Raw genomic sequence first — 25,120 nt, forward strand, 5'->3', positions numbered from 1 at the left:
CTTCTCAATGTTAAAGGAGCTAGGTTTTGCTAACAACTATATAACCCTACATATTTGCCCTTAGAATCTCTTTTGCTACCTTCGTTAAATAACTAAGTTTTGAGTTTTATAATGATGAGTAATCCTATCTAGGCATGTGCTTTTTAACTTTCTAAGGTTTTAACAAACTTCCCAGGATTTAGATTGTAAATGACATCTTGTTTGACCAATTGGGCCTTTTTATTTGGTACGTTACTTGGAAATCCCTGCCAAACAAATAATGGTGAACCTTAGGTTGTATTGCTTGGGTAAGTATTATGTATACGTGATGTTTTGATATAAGGTCATCACTTGATATTCTGATTATTAAAGTGTTCTGTGTCACAGAAATAACTGAATTTCCTTGTCAATTGCATTATAGTCTTTTCTCATTTACAAAATAAGTTTCATCTTCAAGAAGATCCATAAAAATGATTTTTTAAACAAACACAGGTTTTTGATGTCTTTAAAATCATAAAACTGAAATAGGTAAAAAAAAAAATACTAAAACTAACAAAAGGGCTGCATTCCAACTGAACAGGAATCAGTAACGTGGGACTAAATAAACTGGAAAAGATGAGTATAATTTTGTGACTCTTGTTTGAAATATTGCTGGTTTTCTAATGTTTGCTCTTCCAAATTAAGGAAACTTTCTCTTAAGATGCCTATGACTTACAGAAATGTGATAAAATATTCCTTTGTGAACCAACCGAAATGATTACCTTTTCTCTCTACCTGAACCCTCTGAAATTCAAAAACTCTCAGTAAGTATTCATTCTTCCATGGCAATCATAATTATTTGCATAAGTTCCATAAGAATCTGTTCTCTTTGTAATAGGACACCATTGGAAATACTGGTTATTTTACCAAGGCTTTGACTGCAACGTCATATTTGAGAGCAACATGCATAGACTCAGATATGACCAGTTTTAAGGAACTAAGGTTGACTTTATAAAGCATGAGGCCAATAAAGCCCCCTTGGAAATGTTGGCCTGATACCTTGCTTACAGGTGAGTAAAGAATGTTACTTCGTGGCAGGTGCAGGAACCTCAGGATATCTTTGGGGCCTCCTGGAAAGGAATTCGCCCAAATCTACAGGTATTGCAGGCATGTCGGATGGCAAGTACTTGGCTTGGCTTCTGACCTGGGGAGGCTACTAAAAGTTCAGTCTAGAGATTCCTTATCAAAAGTTCCAGCAATGCAAAATTTAAAAACTTTATTATCACCAATCACTGTTCTTGCTGAGCTTATGTACATAATTAGGCCGAGTTTGTTTAAACTGGACTTGTTCTGTTGCAGGGAGTATGGCCAGAGTCGCAAAAGATGAGTCCACAAACAAAGTGCAGTTAAGTGAAGGTCCTCATACTCGAGTCAGAATGAGGCCCCGACTGACTCCAGAATGAAGCTTCTTTTTATTAGGATAATTGCTAAAGACTACGTGCATAAAGTCAGCTAGGCAAGTGTGTTAATCAATCTCATGGTTTGGCTTTCCAAGGTTGAATTTCAAGTTAATTGGTATCTATAACACTAGGAAGGGTCAGGTGTGAAGGAGGATCCGGCCCTGGACAATGTATGTTGATGGCTCTAGGTGTTCCTTATGAGCGGCAGCCGAGTTCAGCTGTGTAAACATGTCCTAAGGCCTTGCACCTTCTCCAGCCCTTCCCTTTTGAAGTCTTTTCCTTTGATGCTTCTCACCTGCATCTCCCACATTGTTCTACAAATGAATTAGTTTTCACTTGGCTGTGAGGGTTATTAGGGAAAAAATATGTTTCAATAACGCACCCTTATGGATGTTGTAGTTCTAATTGTCTTTAAATGTTTGTTGTTTGCCTACACTAGACAACTTGAGGTAAACCTCAGAGAAATTGTCACAACTCATGTATAGACAATCTTTGTGCCTGTTGCTCTATGGGCCATTCAAAAGGATCACCACAGATATTTGAATTACAAACCAGAAAAACCCATCTGATTCTTACTGCCTGTTCCCAGTCTATCTGAGGATGCTTCAAGCTTGACATCTAAAAGTCTTCTCACTTCCAGCACTGGCAGACACTGGGTTTGTAATTTGCTCTAATCATCAACGTGTATTTTTCTTGTTTCTATAAAAGTGCCTCTTTTTAATTACCTGACTGCTTACTAAACAAAATAGAGTCTATATGATGGTTAACACCACCTAATACACAATCAAGGCCTTAAATGACTCTCAAAATAACATTATATTATTAAACACTAAAATAACTCAAATGCACTAAACAGTTCTACAAAACAAAATGGCATTTAGTTGTTATAACTGCTGCACAAAGTGGAACTTGTGCTCTCGTAAAAACAAAATGCTGTATATACATTCCAGATTACCACAAAAATATTTCTGAGTTTCTACCTGACAAATACTCAGATTGGTGCTTTAAATGATCCCTCCCTTTCCTTCAATAATTGGTTAAATTCCTGGACTAGAGGAAGATTTTTGTCAACTATCAAAGGACTTGCTTGGGCTTCTTTTTCTTTTTCTTATTTTAACATGTTTGGCTGTTTTCTCCCATGTCTCTCCACCTGGTGCCAAGACTCCTTCACTGCGATAACCTCGAGCCAAAGGATGATCCTTTCTACTCAAGAAAACTCCCATATGTTATCAACTTTAGATACAGCGGCCTTAGCCTTTCCTAACTCCTATTAAATTCTCAAACTGAGCATCCCTGACCCATAGGTAGGGACATCTCTATGACCCTATTTAGCAGGAAGAAACTACAGAGGATGAGACCTTCTGCCTTCAGCAACCTTAAAGATTTAAGGGTCAAAGTTGTTCAGGGGGGAAAATGATGAGGGAAACAAAGGCAAGAAAAAGGTAGTTTAAATTAAATTCCCTTACAGCCCGCAGCCCATTGATAGATGTCAGACACCTGCATTGTGTAACACTCCCCAAGACCTTTATGGCTGCCTTGATGTCTTAATGTTTACACTTCCTTAAAAACTAAAAGCAACCTTATCTTGACAATAGCTAACTCTTCAGGGTCCTGTGAGACCTTGCTTTCAGCATACAGAAATTCCTTAAAAACTAACTATATCTCTAACTTCCCTCCAACCTAAAAGTATATAATCAGTTGCTCCTCACAACCCCAGTGCAGCTCTTTCTGCCCACGGGTCCTGTCCGTGTGCTTTAATAAAATCACCTTTTTGCACCAAAGACATCTGAAGAACTCCTTCCTAGCTGTTTGCTCAGGAACCCCACTTCAACTTTCACTTTGCAAAGCTCCCTTTCATCGCTGGGAGTAGCTGCTCTTACCCAGGCTTGACCTTACCTCCGAGAGCTGACCTTGTCTTCCCTGATTTCTCCTACCCCTCCGTTTCCCACCGGAGGGACTTTGGGGGTATGCACTGTGACCAAGCCAGACTCCCTTGGTTGTGGAGGGATGCACTAGCTTTACTTTGGCTGGACAGTAATTTACATATTGATCATCGGCCCTTGAGGGGGGCCGAAAGGGCCAAAGTCACAGTCTATTCCTCTGCCTTTTCCAGCAATGCCCATATAAATATGTTCCAGCCATGTGGGTGTCCATTTTAAAGTCTCTAGGTTGTTACAAATAGGCATACATTAGGCTAAATGTAGCAAAATTGTTCCCGTGTATCCTGGTAAAAGCCCTTCATATGTCATAGTGGTCCATCCCTCATATGGTACAGGCATCCATTCCTCTTCCCTGCAGAAACAATACAAATGTGGAGCATTTGGAGGCTGGCATCAAGGACGTTGCCACCATCTCCCCAGCCTTTGGATCAAAAGAGGGGCAATTTCTTTCTTTAAAAAAAAAAAATGTTTTTAATGCTTATTTATTTTTGAAGGAGAGAGACAGAAACAGAGAATGAGCAGGGAAGAACAGAGGAAAAGGGAGACACAGAATCCAAAGCAGGCTCCAGGCTCTGAGCTGTCAGCACAGAGTCCGACGTGGGGCTCGAACTCACAAACCGTGAGATCATGACCTAAGCTGAAGTTGTAAGCTTAACCGACTGAGCCACCCAGGCACCCCAAGGTGGGGGGGGGGGGGGCAATTTCAAGGAAGGCTTGAGCAAAACAATGCAAAATGGCGTGCTGTCGTGTCCTTTTGGTTAAAATTATAGTTCTTTCCATATTTTGAGGCAGACAAAAGAGGGGAAAAAAAATCTTTGTTTCCCGCCCCCTTTTTTTTTCAATCCAAAGCAGACCACCAATCCAAGATAACTTTGTCTTTTTAAGAGAGAGTAAAAGCAGAATTTTAATCTTATACCAGTGTACTTTTAAAATACATTCATTTTAACCTTAGTCCATCCTGACCACACATAAAATTGCTTTTCAAAGACTTCCCTTAACAAACTTTCTATAACTTTTCTTTGCATTCAGATTTTGTCCCAAGCCGTTTCTCTCAAAAAAAAAAAAAAAAAAACAAAAAAAAAAAACGAAAACAAAAAAAAACAAAACAAACAAAACAAAAACAAAGAAAACAGTCTCATTTAGGACAAATATATATATATATATATATATATATATATATATATATATATATATATATCTTCAACAAAAAAGTAATTCCACTTCTTTTCTTACATCCTTCTTACAACATCTACTTTTCTATACACAGAGTCACTTTTCTTATTTACATCAGTTTTAACTACATTTAGCAGAATTTTAACTCTTAGAAACCTTAGTCTCCAGTGAAAAGTAAGTACTAACCAATTGTGATTTGTCTGTCACATCAGAATTCCTTAGATGGCAAACTTATGAATTAATTAAGCACAAAGCCTGTTTTCCAACAGACCCAACTATCCTTAGTTTCTCTGCAATAAGTCAAAAGCACACACCTATGTTTAGTAAGTAATGCTTCAGCATTCCATCTGATTTGGAAAAGGCCTGAGTGTCCAATGAATTTAATCCAGTTTATCATCCAAGAAAAACTTTAAAGTTTCAGGCTATCAAAGACCCTGAAAGCTATCCTAACAATTACCCGTGAAAACTTTGAGACAGACAAAAGTAACCATCATTTTAAGTCACCTTTTTTGCTGACAAATTGCCACAGAGATAACACAAGCTTATTTGACCTTCAGTAAACCTAGGTAGAAAAAAGTTTTATATTTAATGCTGATAACTCTAAAGATATGTCTATCTTAATTAAACCAACACACTTAAATTAGTTTAAATACTGAATATGTTCCATCTGTGTCCATTTAAAAGTCAATCAATTTGTTCACCATTGTCCATTTTTATCTGGGGCACCAGTGAGGAAATCTGAAGTAAGCAGTGTAAGTCTAAGGGGGTACTCTTTGCTCCTTTACAGAAAGGAGAGGAAGAGGAGCTCATGGTACTGGAGGCACCCAGAAGGTATAGGAGCCAGGTATGCAGTCCACACCCAAGGTGGTGCAGAAAAACAGGAGGAGGGAGGGGAAGGCATAAGAGGTGAGGTGTGGCCTAGAAGCCTGGAGGCCAATAAAAGACCAGAGGGCAGAGAAAAAGGTCTCTGGGTCCTAAAATCCTAAATCCTGTCATCTCTGACAGACAAGCAGATGCAGATTTTTTTTTTTCCACCAACAAGTGGAAGTGGGAAGTCCACATCTGGCCAGAGAAGATAGGGAAGTTCCCCAAAAGAAAAGGAGTTTTGGCAGCTGCTTGGGAATATTCCTTAAAGTCCCTGTCCCAAGGGACACCAACCGAAGACAGTTGGTTCTAATTATCATCTGCATCTTGTGGGAGCTTGCCATGTGTCGTCTCTCCAATCCCCACTCCCGCCCGCCCCCCAACTGGGCATCAGGGGCAGGAGGAGGGTGGTGAACCCAGAAGTTGTTGAAGTAAGTCCTGCTCTCCACTCCACAAAAGACGTTTGAAATTGAAAGGTTAAAAAAAAAAGGGGGGGTGGGGAGGACCTGGGAGGTGAGCCACGCCAGAGTGTCAGATATGGAAGCAAGTAGAGAGCCACCTTCTACTGCAGTTGGGAAACCTGTGAGTAGGACCCCTTGGAAGTCACCCAGATCACTCCTAGGAGGATATACGAGGGATCAGTCCTGGGCTTTTCCACTCATTTCCCAAAGGGAGAGGCTGACCAAGACAGAAAGAGGAGAATTCTACCAGATACCCAAACGGGAAGTCAGGGATCAGGTTTTGCAGATAGCCTTTAGGCGTCCACCAAAGAGTAGCCTTGGTCAGGACCCATCCGTTGCTATTCAGCCTCCCCTGAGTCCCGTGCATCTGGGGGTTCATCTCGGAAGGAAACTGGGGCCAGACCACACCGATGCTCCCAACTACTTTGAGAGATCAGCTGGGAGGAGACCAAAGGAGCCTGTCACCCGAGACTTGGGAATGGCAGCCACACTATTTGCTCTTAACTGGCTGACCAGTGACCATTGTTTGGTTTGAGAGTTTTATTTAGGATAGAAAGAAAAAAAAAAAAAGAGGGAGCCGTGGCTGCTCTTTACTTAAGGTTAGAAGACGTTGGGTATCCCGGGTGAGCCCCCAAGAAATGTTGTAGCATTCTTTACCTCAATACCCGTGGTTTGTCATCTCTCCGCTTCGAAGAATGAAGAGGTGAACACCAAAGAAAATGAGCAGCAGGCAAACGTTTATTAGAGTATAAGATTAGAAAGTAAGAGGAGTATGAAAGCTTTCTTTGCAGAGAGGGGGGATTTGAAAGTGAATGCCCTGACTATAGGCAAGGGCCTTTGTTTCATAAGGTTCTGTTGCCCACCCGTCCTCCATCCCCTCCCCCTTGTTCCTTCTTATGTCCTACCCTTATTGGCTTGATAACTCTTGGTGCTGGGTTGTCCATTCCTGATTGTCTGGATTCCACTGTGTGAGGAGTTAGACTATGGTCATACTGTCCCTCGTATGACATAAGTGTTATGGTTTACTTATTTCAGTTAGGTATTTTGATTGTCAAATTCCTAAGGGGAACCTGAGGGGGAGTAGGTGGTGTCTGTTACATTCTTAAGAGGAGCCTTATGCCCGAGGGGTTTGCTGTAGTCAAATGCTCCCAGTGTTGTGTCAAAATATGTGTTTTTCCCCACCCAGGGACCTCAGGTCCTAACCTTTCCCTCTCTGCCTATTTTATCCTATCTTTTCCCTATCATATTAGTTTCAAATTTATTAATTGCCCACGCCCCTCCCCCAACCCTGCCTCCTACCCACCCACCAATCCCACTATATATTCAAAGGGAAACCAGGATAGGGATGACAGTCCCGGTTGGAGCCTCTCTATCTGATGGGAAAGTGGCTGATGCAGGCTGAGCTTTACCTGCCCAGCCTCCCAGGAATCTTGCACAGCCCCCCTGGATGGACTCAAATCAGGAAGCACACATGGAAAACATGGACTACATGTTTCTCTTCAGTTCCAGAAGTATGCATGACAGAAATTAAACCTGCTTCCATCCCTGTTTTCTTTTTTAATTTTCTTCAGTTTTTTTCCTAGCTTTATTGACATGTAGTTGACATATAATATTGTATACATTAAGTTGTACAATGGGATAATTTGATGCATGCATATATCGTGAAACATTTACAACAATAAGGTTAATTAACACGTTATTCACTTCACATAATTATCCTTTTGTTGCTGTCATGGTGAGAACATTAAAGCTCTACTCTCAGCAACTTTCAGGTATACAACACAGTACTGTTAACTATAGTCATCATGTTGTGCATTAGGTCCCCAGAACTTAGTCATCTTATAACTGAAAGATTTTACCTTTTGACCAGTATCTTTCCATTTCCACCACACACCCCTAACCCCTCGTGAAAATGGTATTAGATCAAATCCATTGAAAAATAGAGGCAAATTGTGCTTCCAGAGAGCCTCTTTTTTTTTTTTTTTTTTTTTTTTTTTTTTTTTTTTTTTGGTGTTTTGTCCAGCTCTTTGAGTTTTGCGTCATAGAATAAACACCTAAGCAGTAAATGTGGGTAGTTGGGCCCACCCTCCAGATTTATTGCTCAAATGGCAGAGGAAGAGGATGTGATGGGGACACTTCTTCCCTGCCTGTGTATTCTAATCTTTTAGAACATCCTTGAGATGTTCAACCCTCGCCTCCCACAAGTCCACAATTAGCCTTAAATTCATGACTTGTAAAAAGAGCGAACAACAGGTATGATGTTTGCTAAAACTGGTTCCGAAAAAGCACTGAAAGGAGTGGTTCAATACAATTCTGTGCTGACGAGTGTTTTGTTTTAAATCAGACAACAGCAATAATAGATAAAAGCAACATGAAATGATTTATTGAAAAAATGACCATTCAGGCAATATCACACAGCGATGTAAGATAATATTCAATATCAGATCATCTTTGTTTTTGTATTAAAAATAAAAGTAATTTTTGTTAGTCCATCAACTAATTCCCCTGGTGACACAGAATAATAGCTGTGGTCCTGGTCAGATCTTTTAAAAGAATAAATTCAGAGGTGTGTGCATGAGTATGACATGGGGTGTGTGTGTGTGTGTGTGTGTGTGTGTGTGTGTCTACAGAAATTACCAACACAGATGATAAAAGGGAATTCAGAAATATATAGATCTTGTAGTTTATCCTCAAACCTTGGGGAAGAGGCGTGTATTTTTCTCAAAAGGGCACAAATCTAACAGTCAAGGTGGATGTTTGGGCTGTGTTGCTTTAAAGGACATCATCTCCTCAAGGGGGAATCCCCTGCAGCCCAGGCCAGGGAGTCCCCGGGGAGGGAGCCAGGTTGTTGTTACTTGGCCTGGGTGGCAGAGGGGACATCAGTGACCAAGGTGTCCTCCTCCTCAGCGGCGCTGTTCTTCTTGGCCACAGCAACCGAAACGGGTGTTTCCGCAGGGCCCTTCCCGGTCTTGCCTTCTCCTCCCACGTTGACCTGGCCCTGGGCACCGGGCACCTGCTGCGGGCGGTGGCGGCGGGATCCGTAGCGTGGTGGGGGCTTCTGCTTCGGCCCTCCGTCGTCACGCCCGCTTTCCTTGTCTTCCGCCTCCAGCTCCTCAAAAATGCCTGCTGAGGGTCTTGGACCAGGAGTGATGCCTCGAGCCCTAGGGCGACTCAGCAGGTAGCTGGGGCCGGGCCCCCGCCGAGGGGCGCACTCGGGCCTTGAGGCTGGGGCAGACGCGGGCAGGTGGGCAGGCCGCGGGCCGCTGGTGGGAGCGAGGATCGAAGGGCCGCGAGACAGGGCCCAGGCCCTGCGGAAGGGCGGAAAGCGCTGCAGCCTTTGGTCTTGGGGTCCGCTGGGCAGGCGGCGCCTCTGGCCCTGGGCCTTGGTGAAGCCTTCGCCACTGGCCTCACCTTCGTCGACGTCTTCCTCAGCGCCCCTGGGACCTTGCAGGGGTGGCCCGCGGCGGCGGATGTAGAAGCCCCTGCAGAAGCGGGGGCGGTTGGCAGCGTAGCGACTGCCCTGCACTGGGGCACCCGCTGGCCCGGTCACGTTAGCGGCCTCGGTGCCCCGCTCGCCCTGCACCACATCAAACTCGACCATCTCGCCGTCGCCCACGCTGCATTGGTACTTGTGAGGGTTGTTCCGGGTGATGGCCGTCTGGTGAACGAACACATCTTCTTGGGTATCATGCCTGCTGATGAAACCGTACCCCTTCTTCATGTTAAACCACTTGACGGAGCCTCGCACCCTCTTGGCGATGACCTTTTTGGGCACCTTTCCCTTGGCGCCTCCTGCCGCGGTGGTCTTGGGGATCGCCTCTCCGCCGAGGTTGCCAGCCACTGGGGCCCGGGGAAGATCTCCACCTCCCAAGGAAACCAGGAGTTTCTGCGCGGCTTGAGGGGGTACTGAGGCGGTCACCTCTGTGCGGGTGACCTCTCCCACCTCACTCATGAGGCCGTCCTTGCTCTCCTTTCTCTGAGAACTTGAGGGAAATCTGGTCCTCGGCGATTGGGGGTGGGGTGGGGAGGGGCTAGGTCTGGAGGCAGGAGCCTCACTTTGGAAGGGTCGGTCGGTCGGTCGGGGCCAAGGACTCTCTGGCTTCGCTCTGAGACTCTTGGAAAGGCCTACGTCGTCTCCTGGGGCAACAGGACGCGGACCAAACAGTGGCTGCCGCGGGCGGTGACGTCTCAATGGGGGTCACCCACTTAGGAGAAGGCGCTTGGGCTGGGGGGCGGGGCAGATGTGCTCTGCCTTGTGCTCCAGGTGCCTCTTGGTCCCTCATGGAGAGGGGGCTCATTTGAAGCTCTAGGCAGTGGTCTTCTTGAAGACCCTCTTGCTTGCTTGAGTGGATGTGAAGAGACGACCCACTTTCCATCTCTCTCCCTTGGTTGGAGATATTCCCAGCCTTCTTAAGGGCACTCTCCAAATACTCCCACAAAACCCTGGTCCTCTTCCAACTCCTTGTGTGCTCTATACGTGGGTGAGGCATTTTGTGTAAAGGTGAGACAAAATGGCAACCACATGAAATTAAGACCCAATCAAAGAAGCCCACTGTGGGTTGTTTGTTTTCTTTTCTTTTCTTTGTTTTCCTGCGGAGAGATAGGGGAAGCCTGCCAGCGCTAGAATGCTAGTACTGAGAGGACACTAAACTAGTGCAGGTTTATCCAGACTAGTGTTAGGGTTGTAGAGTAGTGAAGGTGAGTGGGAACACTTTTGTTAACTAGAATATTCTGAAAACCCTGTTGAGCTCTGTGTTCTTGCCCACATAAAGCAAATGGTCATGTGGAGTAAAATAGAGCTGAGTGAATTTGCCCTTGTATTTTAACTGCAGATCCAAACTTTCCCCCACCCTCAAATGGTTTATGACTCTGTGATCTGTATCCTAAGTTGGAGTTCTGGTTTAATTATACAGGAACCCTAAGAATTCAGCCTAACTGCAGTGCTAATACTGTGGTAAGGTACAACTAGCTGTCTGAAGTATAACCTTTCAGATGTGATGATAGAGCAGGCCAAAATAGTAGATAGCAACTGGTCAGAAAACTGTTTACATTCATTAATAAGAAAAATAAAAATAAGCCAAGTTGGCCTACCACTTTAGAGTTTACAGAAACCTCTCATGTGTTGTGCATTTGACCCCTGCAATAACCCACTCTATAAGGAAGTGGAGCAGTGTTGTTTTTACTTCAATTTGATGGATGAGGGAACCAGGGCCCAGAGATAGCAAGCTGCTTGCTTAAGTTCACATGTTTAGTATGGGGCAAACAGATTTCATTCCAGGTCCAGGTCTTTTTCCACCACACCTCACTGGCCTTTGTGTACAGTTTTGTGACTTCCTTCAACTGATGTCAGAGAACAGGGACCTCTTTCAGAGAGGTCATACAACCCAGCAGAGAACCCAAGAAACACCTCTTGCATGGATGATCTGTCTCCCCTGGGTTGAGGCTTCCAGGCCTGGCCCTCTACAGGGGCAAAAATTGCCTTCATGTCAACTAAGAAGCACCCCCTGTCCCCACATGCAGTAACCTTCTGCCTGAAGCTGACTAGAAAACAAACCCTACTGCAGACTCAGGAGCCGTTTCTTCACCATGCTGGTGTAATATAAAGTGGAAGAAGGGGTCCTCATTTTAATTTTTCTATTTAAAAAACACTTCTTCAGGCATCATCTCTTGTGGTTTTTGCAACAAGCATGAGAGAGCAGCAGGCTACTGTCAGTATCCTCACGTGACCATGAGTAAATCAGGGCACCAGGGCACAAAACATCTACCTGACCTAACCAAGGCCACCCATGTAGTAAGTACAGAACCAGGATAATACCTTTGGGAATTCAGGCCCTCTGGTTCTTAGTCCACTGTGCACTCCATGGCTCCATGAAGCCAGTTCTATGATATTGCCAACATTTCTTCCTTTCATGTCCTGAGAGCTCTTCTTGCTCTTTCCCACATTTGCCATGCTCATTCCCATCTCTGTGCCCATGTTCACTTTTCTCCTCATTCTCCTAGGAATACCTTCTCTCCTGTCCTCTGTTTGTATAAATCCTATCTGCCCTCTGAGCCTCCATTTTGCAATCCTCTCCCACCCCCTTTCCAAATGCACCAGTCCACCTCAATATCGTTCTTGGAAACCTAGTTGCACTTACAGCCCAACGATTAATGGCTACTCTACTTCTTCCCTGATGCATAAGGCTTTATGTCTCACTATTATTCCCAACTAGATTCTAAGCTCACTAAATCTCACTAAAGAGTGAACACTTTAAATTTCTTCTCTGAGTACCATGGTGCCTGGAACAACACTGGCTGCCTAAAGGGCCACCCGAAATGTGTGCTTGTGGATTAAATTTATACCTTCCCCCTCCCCCCTGCCTCAAAGTGGTTACATCCTTGAATTCCTTACAGTCACTAGCACAGCGCCAGGCACAAAGATGCCAATGAGATTCACTGGCTCGAACTGAGTATGCCCTCTTGAATCTCCTGTTGTTGTTATCGTGATATACAGGATAGTGCCTTGGAGCCATCATAGAACTCTATTAAACTTTCCTGGTTTGTAGGTATTTTATGCAAGAATAAAGGTTTTGTAAAAAAACAAATTAATATGGTATGAATTAATTAATTAAACTTTAAGGTTTAATTTGTTGAGACCATTGTATTATTTTCATTGAAATCATCAGGTTCTATTTTTTTTTAATTTTATTTTTTATTTTTTAAAATTTACATCCAAATTAGTTAGCATATAGTGAAACAATGATTTCAGGAGTAGATTCCTTGATGCCCCTTGCCCATTTAGCCCATCCCCCCTCCCACAACCCCTCCAGAAACCCTCAGTTTGTTCTCCATATTTATGAGTCTCTTCTGTTTTGTCCCCTCCCTGTTTTTATATTATTCTTGTTTCCCTTCCCTTATGTTCACCCGTTTTGTCTCTTAAAGTCCTCATATGAGTGAAGTCATGTGATTTTTGTCTTTCTCTGACTGACTAATTTCACTTAGCATAATACCCTCCAGTTCCATCCACGTAGTTGCAAATGACAAGATTTCATTGTTTTTGATTGCCGAGTAATACTCCAATATATATGTGTGTGTGTGTGTGTGTGTGTGTGTGTGTGTGTGTATGTGTGTGTGTGTATATATCTATATATCTATATATACATATATATCGATATATATATATCTATATATGTATATATCTATCTATCTATATCTCTATCTATCTATCTATCTATCTATCCATATATCACGCCATCTTTATCCATTCATCCATTGGTGGACATTTGGGCTCTTTCCATACTTTGGCTATTGTTGATAGTGCTGCTAGAAACATGGGGGTGCATGTGTCCCTTCGAAACAGCACACCTGTATCCCGTGGATAAATGCCTAGTAGTGCAATTGCTGGGTCATAGGGTAGTTCTATTTTTAGTTTTTTGAGGAACCTCCATACTGTTCTCCAGAGTGGCTGCACCAGCTTGAATTCCCAAGGTTCTGTCTATTTATTCTGCACCTCTCTCCACCCATCCTGTGAAGCATATAATTTAATTCCTATTATTAAAAAGCTGTCAATGAAATAGAGGGTAATTCAGGCTTAAGGTATACCATCTGATTCATTAACATTTAAGAGGCTTATCATCTAAAAATACAATCTTTTAAAAAAATAAAAATAAAAAACTTTGTTTGCTGTTTCAGCCACAAAATGGTGCTGAACCTGAGACAGCAGAGTCCATCCAGGCCCATTGTAAAAGGTGATAACATTATCTACTGTGAAGAATAAATAAGGTGGCAGCCTAAGGAGCGGAGGCTTAATAATAATGCCCCAGCCATTACTGGACTGACTCACTGGCACTTCCTGTTCAAAAGATAAATGGGCTAAATGGAAAAGAGAACCCTATCCATCTTACTCCTTCCAGAACCACACCATCAACTCCACTGTCTCTTGAGTGCTGCTATCTGTCCAAGGCAACATAAAGGTAATATAATACATCCAGAAATAATAAAAAGTAATCTAGAGTATGGCACTGAGAATGCCCACCCTTGCCCCACATCCTGAAGATGGTACATCACAGAAACCAAGATGACTCCAGAGATACTATGGATGTCAATAAGTGGTTTAAAATATGGGCAGTGTCGCAATTTTCAGTGCACTCTCAGCTGAGGTTTTGGGAACTAAAATCATTAGAAAGAGCCAGGAATCTTAAGTCAGAAGATCTGGGTTTGATTCCTGGGATGGCCAAATACTGACTGTTTAGCCTTGAGAAAATCACCTCACTTCTCTGAAATGCAGTCTTCTGGCATGTAAGAAGGAAATATAAATGCCTAAAATGTGAAAAAAAAAATATGTGTAAACCAACAGCTGTGAACATTTTGCCATGTGTTAAAAATAAAGGAAGAGAGAGTGAAAGAAGGACAGAAATGATAAAGCATAATGGTTAATTTTATGTGACCCAGTTTGGCTGGGTCATGGTGCCCAGATATGTGGTCAAACATTATTATGGATGATTCTGTGAGAGTGTTTATTTGGATGAGAATAACTTTTAAATCTGTGAATTTTGAGCAAAGCAAATTGCCCTGTATAATGTGGGTGGGCCTCATCCAATCAGGTGAAGTCCTGAACAGAGCAAAAGACTGACCTCTCCTGAGCAAGAGGCAGTTCTGCAGCAGATGGCCTTTAGACTTGAGCTGCAACATTGGTTCTTATGTGGGTCTCTAGTTTGTCAGTCAATCCTGCAGGCTATGGATTTACCAGTCTCCGTAATCACGAGCCAGTTCCTTGAAATAAATTTCTCTGTCTCTGTTTCTCTCTGTATCTCTGTCTGTCTGTCTGTCTGTCTGTCTCTACACACACACACACACACACACACACACACACACACACACACACACTGCATCCTATTGGTTCTTTTTCTCTGCAGAACCCTGACTCATGCAGATTTTGATACCAGAACTGGCTCTAAAGAACAGAATCTCTCTCTCTCTCTCTCTTTCTCTTTTTCTAAAGAACAGAATGTTAAGGATGCGTTTTCTGAATTGGTTGTGGGGTTCTGGAGTTGGTTCTCTAATTTGATTATATTTAAAGGCACTAATAACTCTATTTCCAATAGTAAAGAGCACACTCATAGTCTATGGCCTGATGTGGCAATAGAGATACACAAAATATCACTATTGCATACTCCTAATCAAATACTCATACAAGGCAGGGATCTGAGAGGGCATGTACATGATACGTTAAAATATTTTTTGTGAAACTAAGGAGTACAATGGGAATTGTTGGTTGTTCCTAATGTCACTGGACAAAGTGGGAAAAAGAAAAGAATGAGCTCAGAGATTCAAATTCCTCACTCAAACACTTCATAAATGACCTGAAAGCTTCTATGTCTGGCCTGAAAGTTTCTATATCTACCCTGAAAGAAACCCCTTATCTCCTGGAGCCACAGGGCTGAGATGAGAGTCTCATCCAATGGCTGAATTACAATAGAACTTGAATTCCAAACCTCACTGCACATCCACCATTAAAGTGTAGGCATCAATTGGGAAGCAATGGGATCCTAAAGATGGGATTGGGAACATGGGGGAAGACCAGTAATGAAACTGGGAACATTGAGTCCTTAACATCATGAGTCATCGTTACTAGTAGAAGCCGCCTCTCCATCCCCAGTGAGGAGAGATTAGCCCTGCATTGCCTGAAGAAAGTATAATGGAAAAAATAATGCCTGAGGACGTTTCCTTGTGATGATGCCCCTGAGGACCCTCCCACCGACCACCTCTCTCTGCTTCTACATCTATAACAAGACTCAAGTCCCAACAGGCCCCTAAAGGTGAGGTAAAACGTGTAGCCCATGAGAAGGTGTACTGCACTCCAAAAGAGCTACTAGATTTTTTCTAATTCATACAGACAGAAATAGGGAGACATGTGTGGGAATGGATATTAAGGATGTGGGGTAATGGTGTAAGGAACATATCCTTGGATTAGGGTGAATTTATTGACATGGGCCCACTAAGCAGAGATGCTTCATTTAATGTTGCAGCACAGAAAGTTAGAAAGGGCTCTGAAACTTTGGTTGGTTAACACGTGATCCAAAGTGTAGTCTGCAGTAAGTGAGCTAGAAATGCAAGCCCTGCCCTTGGTTTACTGTAGAAGAAAGGATTTAAAGTCTTAGGGATGTTTGAATGTTGGAGTAGATTTGTCATTTAAGACCTACTCACCTACCCCTGGGAGGGTCTGCAGGGCACACCCTTCACCACGACTGTGAGAAATGCATTTTTGAGGGGAGCCCCAGCATCCTTGAAGAACTCCACCCTTGAAGAGCACACCTTCTCGTGGGTTACACTTTTTACCTCACCTTTAGGGGCCTGCTGGGACATCACTCTTATCTGTAGACCAGAACTTACAGTGAGAATCGCTGCTACGGAGTAGAGGAACCTAAAGGCAATGGGAGTAATTGTATTCCTGGGTGGCAAGGGCCAAGTGGCATCACTCAACCTCCAAAGGTAAGGTGGACATGATTACCATAATGGACAGCATAGTCAAAGCAGGAATTAGAATAGTCTGGCTTCCAGGGGCCTATAGCATTGGCTAGTTGATCATGATGTTCCTAGAAGAGAAACATTTAGGAAGCCTACTAAATACTTATTTTGATCTGTATAGCCACAAAAATTCTAGGTCAAATGAACAAAAGTCTAACTTGGAAATAAAAATAGTCACATCCCCTCAACTAATTCCCAGACTCGAGCCAGTTTATAGACACAGAACCTCTTGAATATAGGGGAGGTCAGGTCCTCTTAAGAAAGGACTTTTGAAGACCCAGTTACAGCACCAGCTAGGTGGCGATACCTTGCGGGGCTGGGGCAAGGCTCTCCAGGAGGCTGTATATGCTCTGATTCACCATCCAACGTATGGTGCTATTTCTGCCATAGCCAGGGTTCACAGGTCCAAGAATCAAAGGGTGTAAATGGGAGTTGGACCACTCATTGTCACACCCTAGTGATCCACTAGCACAAAGTTGGCTTCCTGTCCCCATGACCTTATGCTCCACTGGCCTGGATAGAGGTCTTTGTTCCAAAGGGAGGAACACCTCCACCAAGAGACACAATAATGATTGCACTGAATTGGAAAATAAGACTGCCGCCCAGCCACTTTAGGCTCCTCACGCCCCTGAATCAGCAGGCAAAGAAGGGAATTAGTGTGCTGACTGAAGTTATTGACCCTGACCACCAAGTGGAAATTGGACTGTCAGTCCACAAGAGAGGCATGGAAGAGTATGTCTAGAATACAGGAGGCCCCTTAAGGCCTCCCTTAGTAATAACATGCCCTGTAATTAAGCTCAATGGAAAACTACAACAACCAAATTCAGGAAGGACTACTAATGGTCCAGGTCCTTCAGGAATGAAGGCCTGGGATACCCTACCAGATAAAGAACCATGGCCAGCTGAGGTGCTTGCTGAGGACAAAGGAAATGTGGAATGAGTAGTAAAAGAAGGTAGTTATGAATACCAGCTATGGCCACGTGACTAGTTACAGAAAGGGAAACATTAATTGTTATGAGTATTTCTTCCTTGTTTTGTTAGAAATATGTTCCTGCATTTATACCTGTCTAATAACTTTTTCTTCCGTTATCCTCTTATCTTATGACATAAGATACATTGAACTGATATATAATTGAAGCATTGTCAAATTTGCATCATAGTAGTTAAGTTAGAGGATATCAGAGAGAGAGTAAACATCTCTTAATGACTTTGCATCCTCTTGTGGTGAAAGGGATAGTGTGTTTTTGTTTGTACGCAGGATAATTGTATCATGATAGGTAGAAGTATGACCTTGTTACTGTCTTTATTTGAAGATTAAGTACAGTTTAAGGGGATGCATATGGGTACCAAGATGACCAGAGGTGGACTTGTGATGGTTAATTTTATGTGTCAACTTGGTTGGGCCACTGTGTCCACATATGTGGTCAAACTTTGTTCTGGATGTTTCTATGAAGGTATTCTGAATGTGATTTAACATTTAAATAGGTGGACTTTGAGTGAATCATATTGTCCCCCTTAATACATATGGGTATCATGTAATTAGCTGAAGGCCTGAACAGACCTCCCCCTGATCAGGAGGGATTCTGCAGCATCAGCTCTCCCTTGGTCTCCAGCCTGGCAGCCCACCCTACAGGTTTTGGACTTGCCAGCCTTCTGTTTTAACATGTACCCAGGATTAGCTTTAATCAGGTATGGTAAAATGACAGAAAGGGAGAGAACTGCCTTTGAAAGAAGAGTTTATTACTCCTAGTCCCTCAGAGGATGGAAGGCATGGCACACCACACAGGGCCACATGAGGTCACTCACAGGGAGAAGCAGAGAGGAACTTGGACAGTGGCCTTTATTACGGTGTTTACATATATTTTCTTAAATGTCTCACAAATATAGAAGCATATATAAAACTAATTTATTTTCTCATTTGTACATTAATATGGCAGAATGTGTGATCACTGCCCTCCTTAAGGACTAGGATCTTGCCAGCAACCTGGAGGCACTCCATGTAATCCTATTTATTGCCTTTTCCTTACACACACACACACACACACACACACACACACACACACACACAATTTCGATGTGACATTTCCATGTGATGAATTTCCTGCTCCTTCTCCTTTATAATCCCTGGCTCCTGCCTCTCCTCACTCTTTCCAGTCCCCAGGCAGCCACTGATCTGCTTTTTGTGAATATACATTAGTTTGCATTTTCTGGAATTTTAAATAAATTGAATAATAATGTATATAGTCATTTTTTTTTCTGGCTTCTTACACTCACCATGTTGAAATCCATTGGTGTTGTAATGTGTATCAATAGTTAATTTCCTTTTATTGCTAGGAGCATTCCATTATATGGAAATACCACTTTTCTTTCTTTTTTTTAATTTCCATCAATTCATGTGTTGATGGACATTAGGAATGTTTCATTGTTTTTTTTTTTTTTTTTTTCCAAATAAAGCTGCTCTGGACACTCATATACATATGCTTTCCTTTCACATGGGCAATTTCTTAGGTCTAGAATGACCAGATCATATGACAAGTGTATGTGTAATATTTTAAGAAACTGCCTGTCTGAATGTTTGTGTCCCCCCAATATTCACATGTTGAAATCCTAATGCCCAAGGTGGTGGTATTTGGGGGGGGGGCACTTTTAGGTGGTAACTCGGTCATGATGGTAGAGCCCTCAAAAATGGCACTAATGTCCTTGTCAAAGAGGCTCCAGAGAACTAGCTCACCCCTTTCACCAAGTGAGAATACAGTGAGAAGGCACCCGGCACAAACCAGGAAGAAGGCTCTTGCCAAAAGGTGATCATGCTGGCGCCTTGATGTTGGACAGCCTAGCCTTCAGAACTGTAACAACTGCATTCCTGTTGCCTATAAGCCACTCAGTCTGTGGTATTTTGTTGCGGCAGCTTAAATTGATTAAGACACTGCCAAACACGTTTTCCAATGTAGTTGTAACATTTTACATTTTATGCCAGTGGTGTTTTCAAGTTCTACATCCCTACCGGCACTTGATAAAATCAGCACATTTAACTATAGCCATTCTAATTGGTGTGTACTGGTATATCGTGTGTGTGTGTGTGTGTGTGTGTGTGTGTGTGTGTGTATACGTTTTTAAGTTTTAGTTTTATAAATTATCACACTGTAAAATTTGTTTTATTTTCCCTTTGGCTTATGAATTTTAACAAATGTATGGATTAGTGTAACCATCACCACAACGAGGATACACAACTGTTCCATCACCACCACCTTGGGCCCAACCCCCAGCAACCACTGATGTATTCTCCATTAGTATAATTTTGTCACTTTGAGAATGATATACGTGTGTGTGTGTGTGTGTGTGTGTGTGTGTGGTTTTAGTCATCCAACTAGGTGTGGGTTGGCTAATTTTGTTTGCATGTTCTTAATAGTTAATGATGTTGAACACTGTTCATGTGCTTATGTGCCATCCTTATATCATCTTGGTTGAAATTACCGTGTCTGTTGTTCGCTTTACAGCAGACTAGGTTGTTTGTTTACTTATTGAGGAGGTTTGAGATTCCCTTACATATTCTGTATACAAATCCTGTTGCAGATATTTGGTTTGCAAATATTTTCTTCTAGGCTGAAGCTTATTCTTTCCTGCTTTAATAGTGTCTTAAGTAGAACAAAAGTTTTCAATCTCAAAGTTGCCCAATTTCTCAATGATTTCATTTACACATCATTATTTTGATACCACATCTAAGAAGTCCTTGCCTAATCCTAATTTATTATGGTTTATTCTGTTTTATTCTAAAAGTTTCATAGTTTTACGTTTATAACTTTGATACACTTTGAGTTCATTTCTGCATGTCAGATTCATGTGAGGTTCATTTTTTGCATAAAATTGGGCGTTTCTAGGGTATAGATGTAAGTTTGATTTTGGTGTGTTGACCTTGTATCCTGCCACCTTGTTAAACTGCCTTATCGGTTTTAGAAGTTCTTTTGCAGGTTCTTTTTTATTCTCTATGTAGACCATCATATTGACTGTGAGTAAGAATCATTTTACATCTTCCTTTCCAAACTGTATGCATTTTTATTTCCTTGTCTTGCCTTATTCCATTGACTCAGACTTTCAGTGCAATGTTAGGAACTTCTTTACCTTGCCTCTGATCTCAGGGAAAATGCATTCAGTAATTCAGTAATTTAACATTAAGTATAATGTTAGCTGCATGTTTTTTTTTGTAAATGTGTTTTATGTGTTCGAGGAAGTATACTTCAATTCCTACTTTGATGAGAATTTTAATCATGAATGCATGTTGCACTTTGTCAAATGCTTTTCTCACATCTATTGTGATAATCGTGTGTTTTTGCTTCTTTAATTTGTTAATATGATGGATTACACTGATTAATTTCCAAACATTGAAACAGCCTATATTTCTCTTGGTCATAGTGTATCATTATTTATAATATTGTGCTGGATATGATCTCCTAACATTCTTTTGACAATTTTTTGCATCTATGTTCTAAAGGTGTTGGGGTATTGGACTATAGATCACGTTTTTGTTAATGTCTTTATCTGGTTTTAGTACCCGGGTAACTTCAGCCTCTCAAAATAAGTTGTGGAGTTTTGAAGCATTCCTTCCCCTTCAATTTTTTGCACGTTTGTATATGGTAGGTATTATTTCTTTAACTGTTTGGACGTTTCTCCCAATGAAATCATGAGTACCAAGAGATTTCCTTTTCAGAATGTATTTGACTACAAGTTCAATTTATTTCACAGTTATAGGGATATTCGTGTTATCTATTTGATCTTGGGGGCATTTTAGTAGTTTTTGTTCTTTGAGGAATTAGTGCATCTTTACCTAAATTGTCCAGTTTCCAACATCGAGTTGTTTGCAATATCCTGTTTTAATGTTTCCAAGTCTGTAGCAACATCTCCTTTTTCATTCTTTATATTGATATTTATATCTTCACACCTTTTATGTTGGTCATTCTTGTGAGAGGTTACCAATTTACTAATATTTTCCAAGTCAAGTATAAGTTTTTGTTTGTTGTTTCATAGATTTTCTCTATTGGTTTTCTGTCTCAGTCACATTGATTTTGGCTTCTGTCTTATTTTCTTCTTTCTGCTTGATTTGATTTCACTTTGCTCCTCTTTTTATCCTTTCCCAGGAGTGAATCTTAGGTTACTAACTTGAGTCCTTTCTTCTTTTCTAACTTAAGCATTTAAATCTACAATTTTCTCCGTAAACACTGCCTTAGCTGCATCCCACAAACTTTGATATTTTGTATTTTAATTATTGTTCAGTTTAAACTAGTTTCTAATTTCAATTGAGACTGCCTTTTTGACCCACAGGTTACTTAGAGGTGTGCTGTTTAATTCCAAGTGTTACTAGATTTTTCTGTTTATTAATTTCTACTTTAATTTCAACGTAGTCTGAGAACATACTTTTTTTTTTTTGAATTCCCATTGTTTTAAGTCTAGTAAGGCTTGTTTCATGAACCAAGATATGATTTAATTTGGTGAATGTTCCATATGCTCTTAAATATAATTTGTATTCTCCTTTCTATGGATGAGATATTCTATAAATGTCAATATGTTTCATGTGATTGACGGCCTTGCTCAGTTCTACCTCATTGCTGATTTTCTTTCCATTGTTCTATGACTGGGAGAGGACTGTTGAAATCTCCAACGATAACTGTGGATTTTATTAGTTCTCCTTGTAACCTCATTAGTTTTTTGTTTGTTTCTTTGTTTCTTGTATGCTGAAACTCTGTTAGATGCAGAAATGTCCAGGAGTTTTGTGTCTTCTTGATGAGTTTGACCTGAGGTCTGTTTTGTCTGAGATTAATATAGCTGCTCCAGGTTCATTTTGACGTTTATTTATTTATTTTGAGAGGGAGAGAGAGTGAAGGGGCAGAGAAAGAAAGAGGGAGAGAGAGAATCCCAAGCAGGCTCTGCACTGTCAGCACAGAACCCGATTTGGGGCTTGATCTCAAGAACCATGAGATCATGACCTGAGCAGAAATCAAGACTCAGACGCTTAACTGACTGAGCCACCCAGGCACCCCCAGGTTCTTTTTGATTACTGTTAGTATATTATATGTAATATATATAATATAATTTTACATTTAAATTTATTTTTTTTATTTTTTTCAACGTTTATTTATCTTTGAGACAGAGAGAGACAGAGGATGAACAGGGGAGGGGCAGAGAGAGAGGGAGACACAGAATCTGAAACAGGCTCCAGGCTCTGAGCGGTCAGCACAGAGCCCGACATGGGGCTCGAACTCAGGGACCGTGAGATCATGACCTGAGCCGAAGTCGGACGCTTAACCGACCAAGCCACCCAGGTGCCCCAAAATTTAAACTGTGTCTTCATATTTACACTATGTTTATTTTAGTCGGCACATCGTTTGATCATTCCCTATCCTTCCAATCTTTGCTTTGTTACCATTTCCCTCTTTTTTAAACTTATTTTGGAATAATTGAACATTTTTTTAATGATTTCAAATTTCTCTTTTCTTGGCATACTAGCTAAAACTATTTTAGTGGTTCCTTCAGGGTTTATAATACACAGTCTTGCTTTATCATGGTCTCCCTTCAAGGGCCATCATACCACTTCACAAGTACTGTTAAAAATTCATAGTAGTAAGCTTCCATTTCTCCCCATGTGCTCTTTATGTTATGTTGCCATATATATTACTGCCACATATTTTATAAACTCCACAGCACATTGTTATAATTTTGCTTAAAGAGGCAGTTATGCTTTATTTTAACTGTGGCAAATATATATATATATATATATATACACACACACACACACACACACACACACACATATATATATATATAAAACGTAAAATTTACCATATTAACCACTTTTAAATGTAAAGTTCAGTGGGATTAAGTACACTGACATTGTTGTGCGACCATCACTACTGTCCACCTCCAGAACTTTTTATGATCCCATACTGAAACTCGGTACCCATTAAAAGGCAAATCTCCATTCTCCCCTACCGCCAATCCCTGGTAACCACTGTACTACTTTCTGTCTCTCTATATTTGACTATAGTATGTACTTCATGTAAGTGGAATCATACAGTATTTGTCCTTTTGTAGCTGGTATATGTCAATTAGCATAATGTCTTCAAGGTTCATCCACATTGCAGCATGTATCAGAATTTTATTCCTTTGTAAGGCAGAATAGCACTCCATTGTATGTTACATACTACAGTTTTTAAATTGTGGTACAAACATTTAACATTTTGTCTACCCTCATAACACATTTTTAAGTGCATGATGCAGTGTTATTAACCATAGGCACGATGTCATGCAGCAGATTTCTGGGGCCTACTAATCTTGTACAACTGTTGACGTTATACCCATTGGACACCAATCCACCTCTCGTCTTCCTTCCAGCTCTTGCCAACCACCATTTTTATCTCTGTTTCTCTAAAGCTATTTTAGGTAGCTCATACAAGTGGAATCATGCAGTATGTGTCCTTCTGTGACTGGCTTATTTCACTCAGCATAATGTCCTCCAGGCACATCCCTGTTGTCATATATGACAGGATTTCCTCCTGTTTTTAAGGCTGAATAGTATTCCGTTGTGTGTATATATCAAATTTTCTTTATGAAGGTATCTGTTGATAAACATGTAGTTTGTTTTCATATCTTGAGTATTGTGAATAATGCTGCAATGATTTATGGGAGTGCAGATATCTTTTTGACATTCTGATTCAGAAGTGGGACTGCAGAATCATATGTTAGTTATATATTTAATTTTTTGAAAAACCTACATATTATTTTCCATAGCAGCTGCAGTATTTTGTATTCCCACGAATAGTGTACAAGGGTTCAAATTGCTTCATAACCTCACCAACAAATCTTATCATTTTTTTTTAATAACAACCATCCTAACAGGTATTAGGTGACATCTTATTATGGTTTTGATTTGTATTTCTCCGGTGATTAGTGATTCCAAGCATCCTTTCATATACTGTTTGACCATTTGTACATATTCTTGGAGAAGTGCCTAGTCAGATCCTTAGCCCATTTTTTCATTGGGTTATTTGTGGTGTTTGTTTGACTGGTAGGAGTTTCCAATACATTTTGGATATTCACCCCCTTTTGGCTATATGGTTTCCACATATTTTCTCCCATTCCATAGGTTGCCTTTTCACATTGTTCATTGTTTTCTTTGACATGCAGATATTTTTTGGTTTGATGTATTCCCACGTGTCTATTTTTACTTTTGTCGTTGTGCTTTGGTGTCATGTCCAAGGAATCGTTGCCTAGACCAATGTCATGGAGCTTTTTCCCTAAGTGTTCTTCTAGATTTACAGATTCAGGTCTTACATTTAAATCTTTAATTCATTTTGAGTAGATTTTTTGGTATGGTGAAATATGAGGGTCTATTTTTATTCTTTTGGATGTGGATATCCATTTTTCTCCAGCACCATTTGTTGGAGAGACCATCCTTTCCCCATTGTGTATTATTGGAACCCTTGGCAAAAGTCAGTTGGCCGTTTCTGGGATTTCTATTCTGTTCCATTGGTCTATATGTCTGTTTTTATGCCAATACCATGCTGTTTTAATTAAGCTTGTTTTGTAATGTATTTTGAATTCAAGAAGTGCAATGACTCCATGCATGTTATCCTTTCTCAAGTTGTTTTGGCTATTTGGGGTTCGGTATTTAGTGGTTCCATATAAATGTTAGGATTGTGTTTTGGTTATTCCTGTGAACAATGTCATTGGTATTTTGCTGGGACCGCTTTGAATCTGTAGATCATTT

At 41.1% G+C, this 25,120-nt stretch overlaps 1 protein-coding gene across 1 annotated transcript; it reads right to left on the reverse strand.

Moving 5' to 3' along the window:
* Window positions 1–8,121: 8,121 nt before the first annotated feature.
* On the reverse strand, window positions 8,122–9,876 carry LOC113597365 (Y-box-binding protein 3-like). Its single transcript, XM_053201938.1, has one exon. It carries the CDS (start codon window positions 9,806–9,808, stop codon window positions 8,708–8,710), a length of 1,101 nt encoding a protein of 366 aa, XP_053057913.1. The 5' UTR covers window positions 9,809–9,876; the 3' UTR covers window positions 8,122–8,707.
* Window positions 9,877–25,120: the final 15,244 nt, after the last annotated feature.

Source organism: Acinonyx jubatus, chromosome X, assembly GCF_027475565.1.
Source record: "Acinonyx jubatus isolate Ajub_Pintada_27869175 chromosome X, VMU_Ajub_asm_v1.0, whole genome shotgun sequence".
Classification (NCBI taxonomy): Eukaryota; Metazoa; Chordata; class Mammalia; order Carnivora; family Felidae; genus Acinonyx; species Acinonyx jubatus.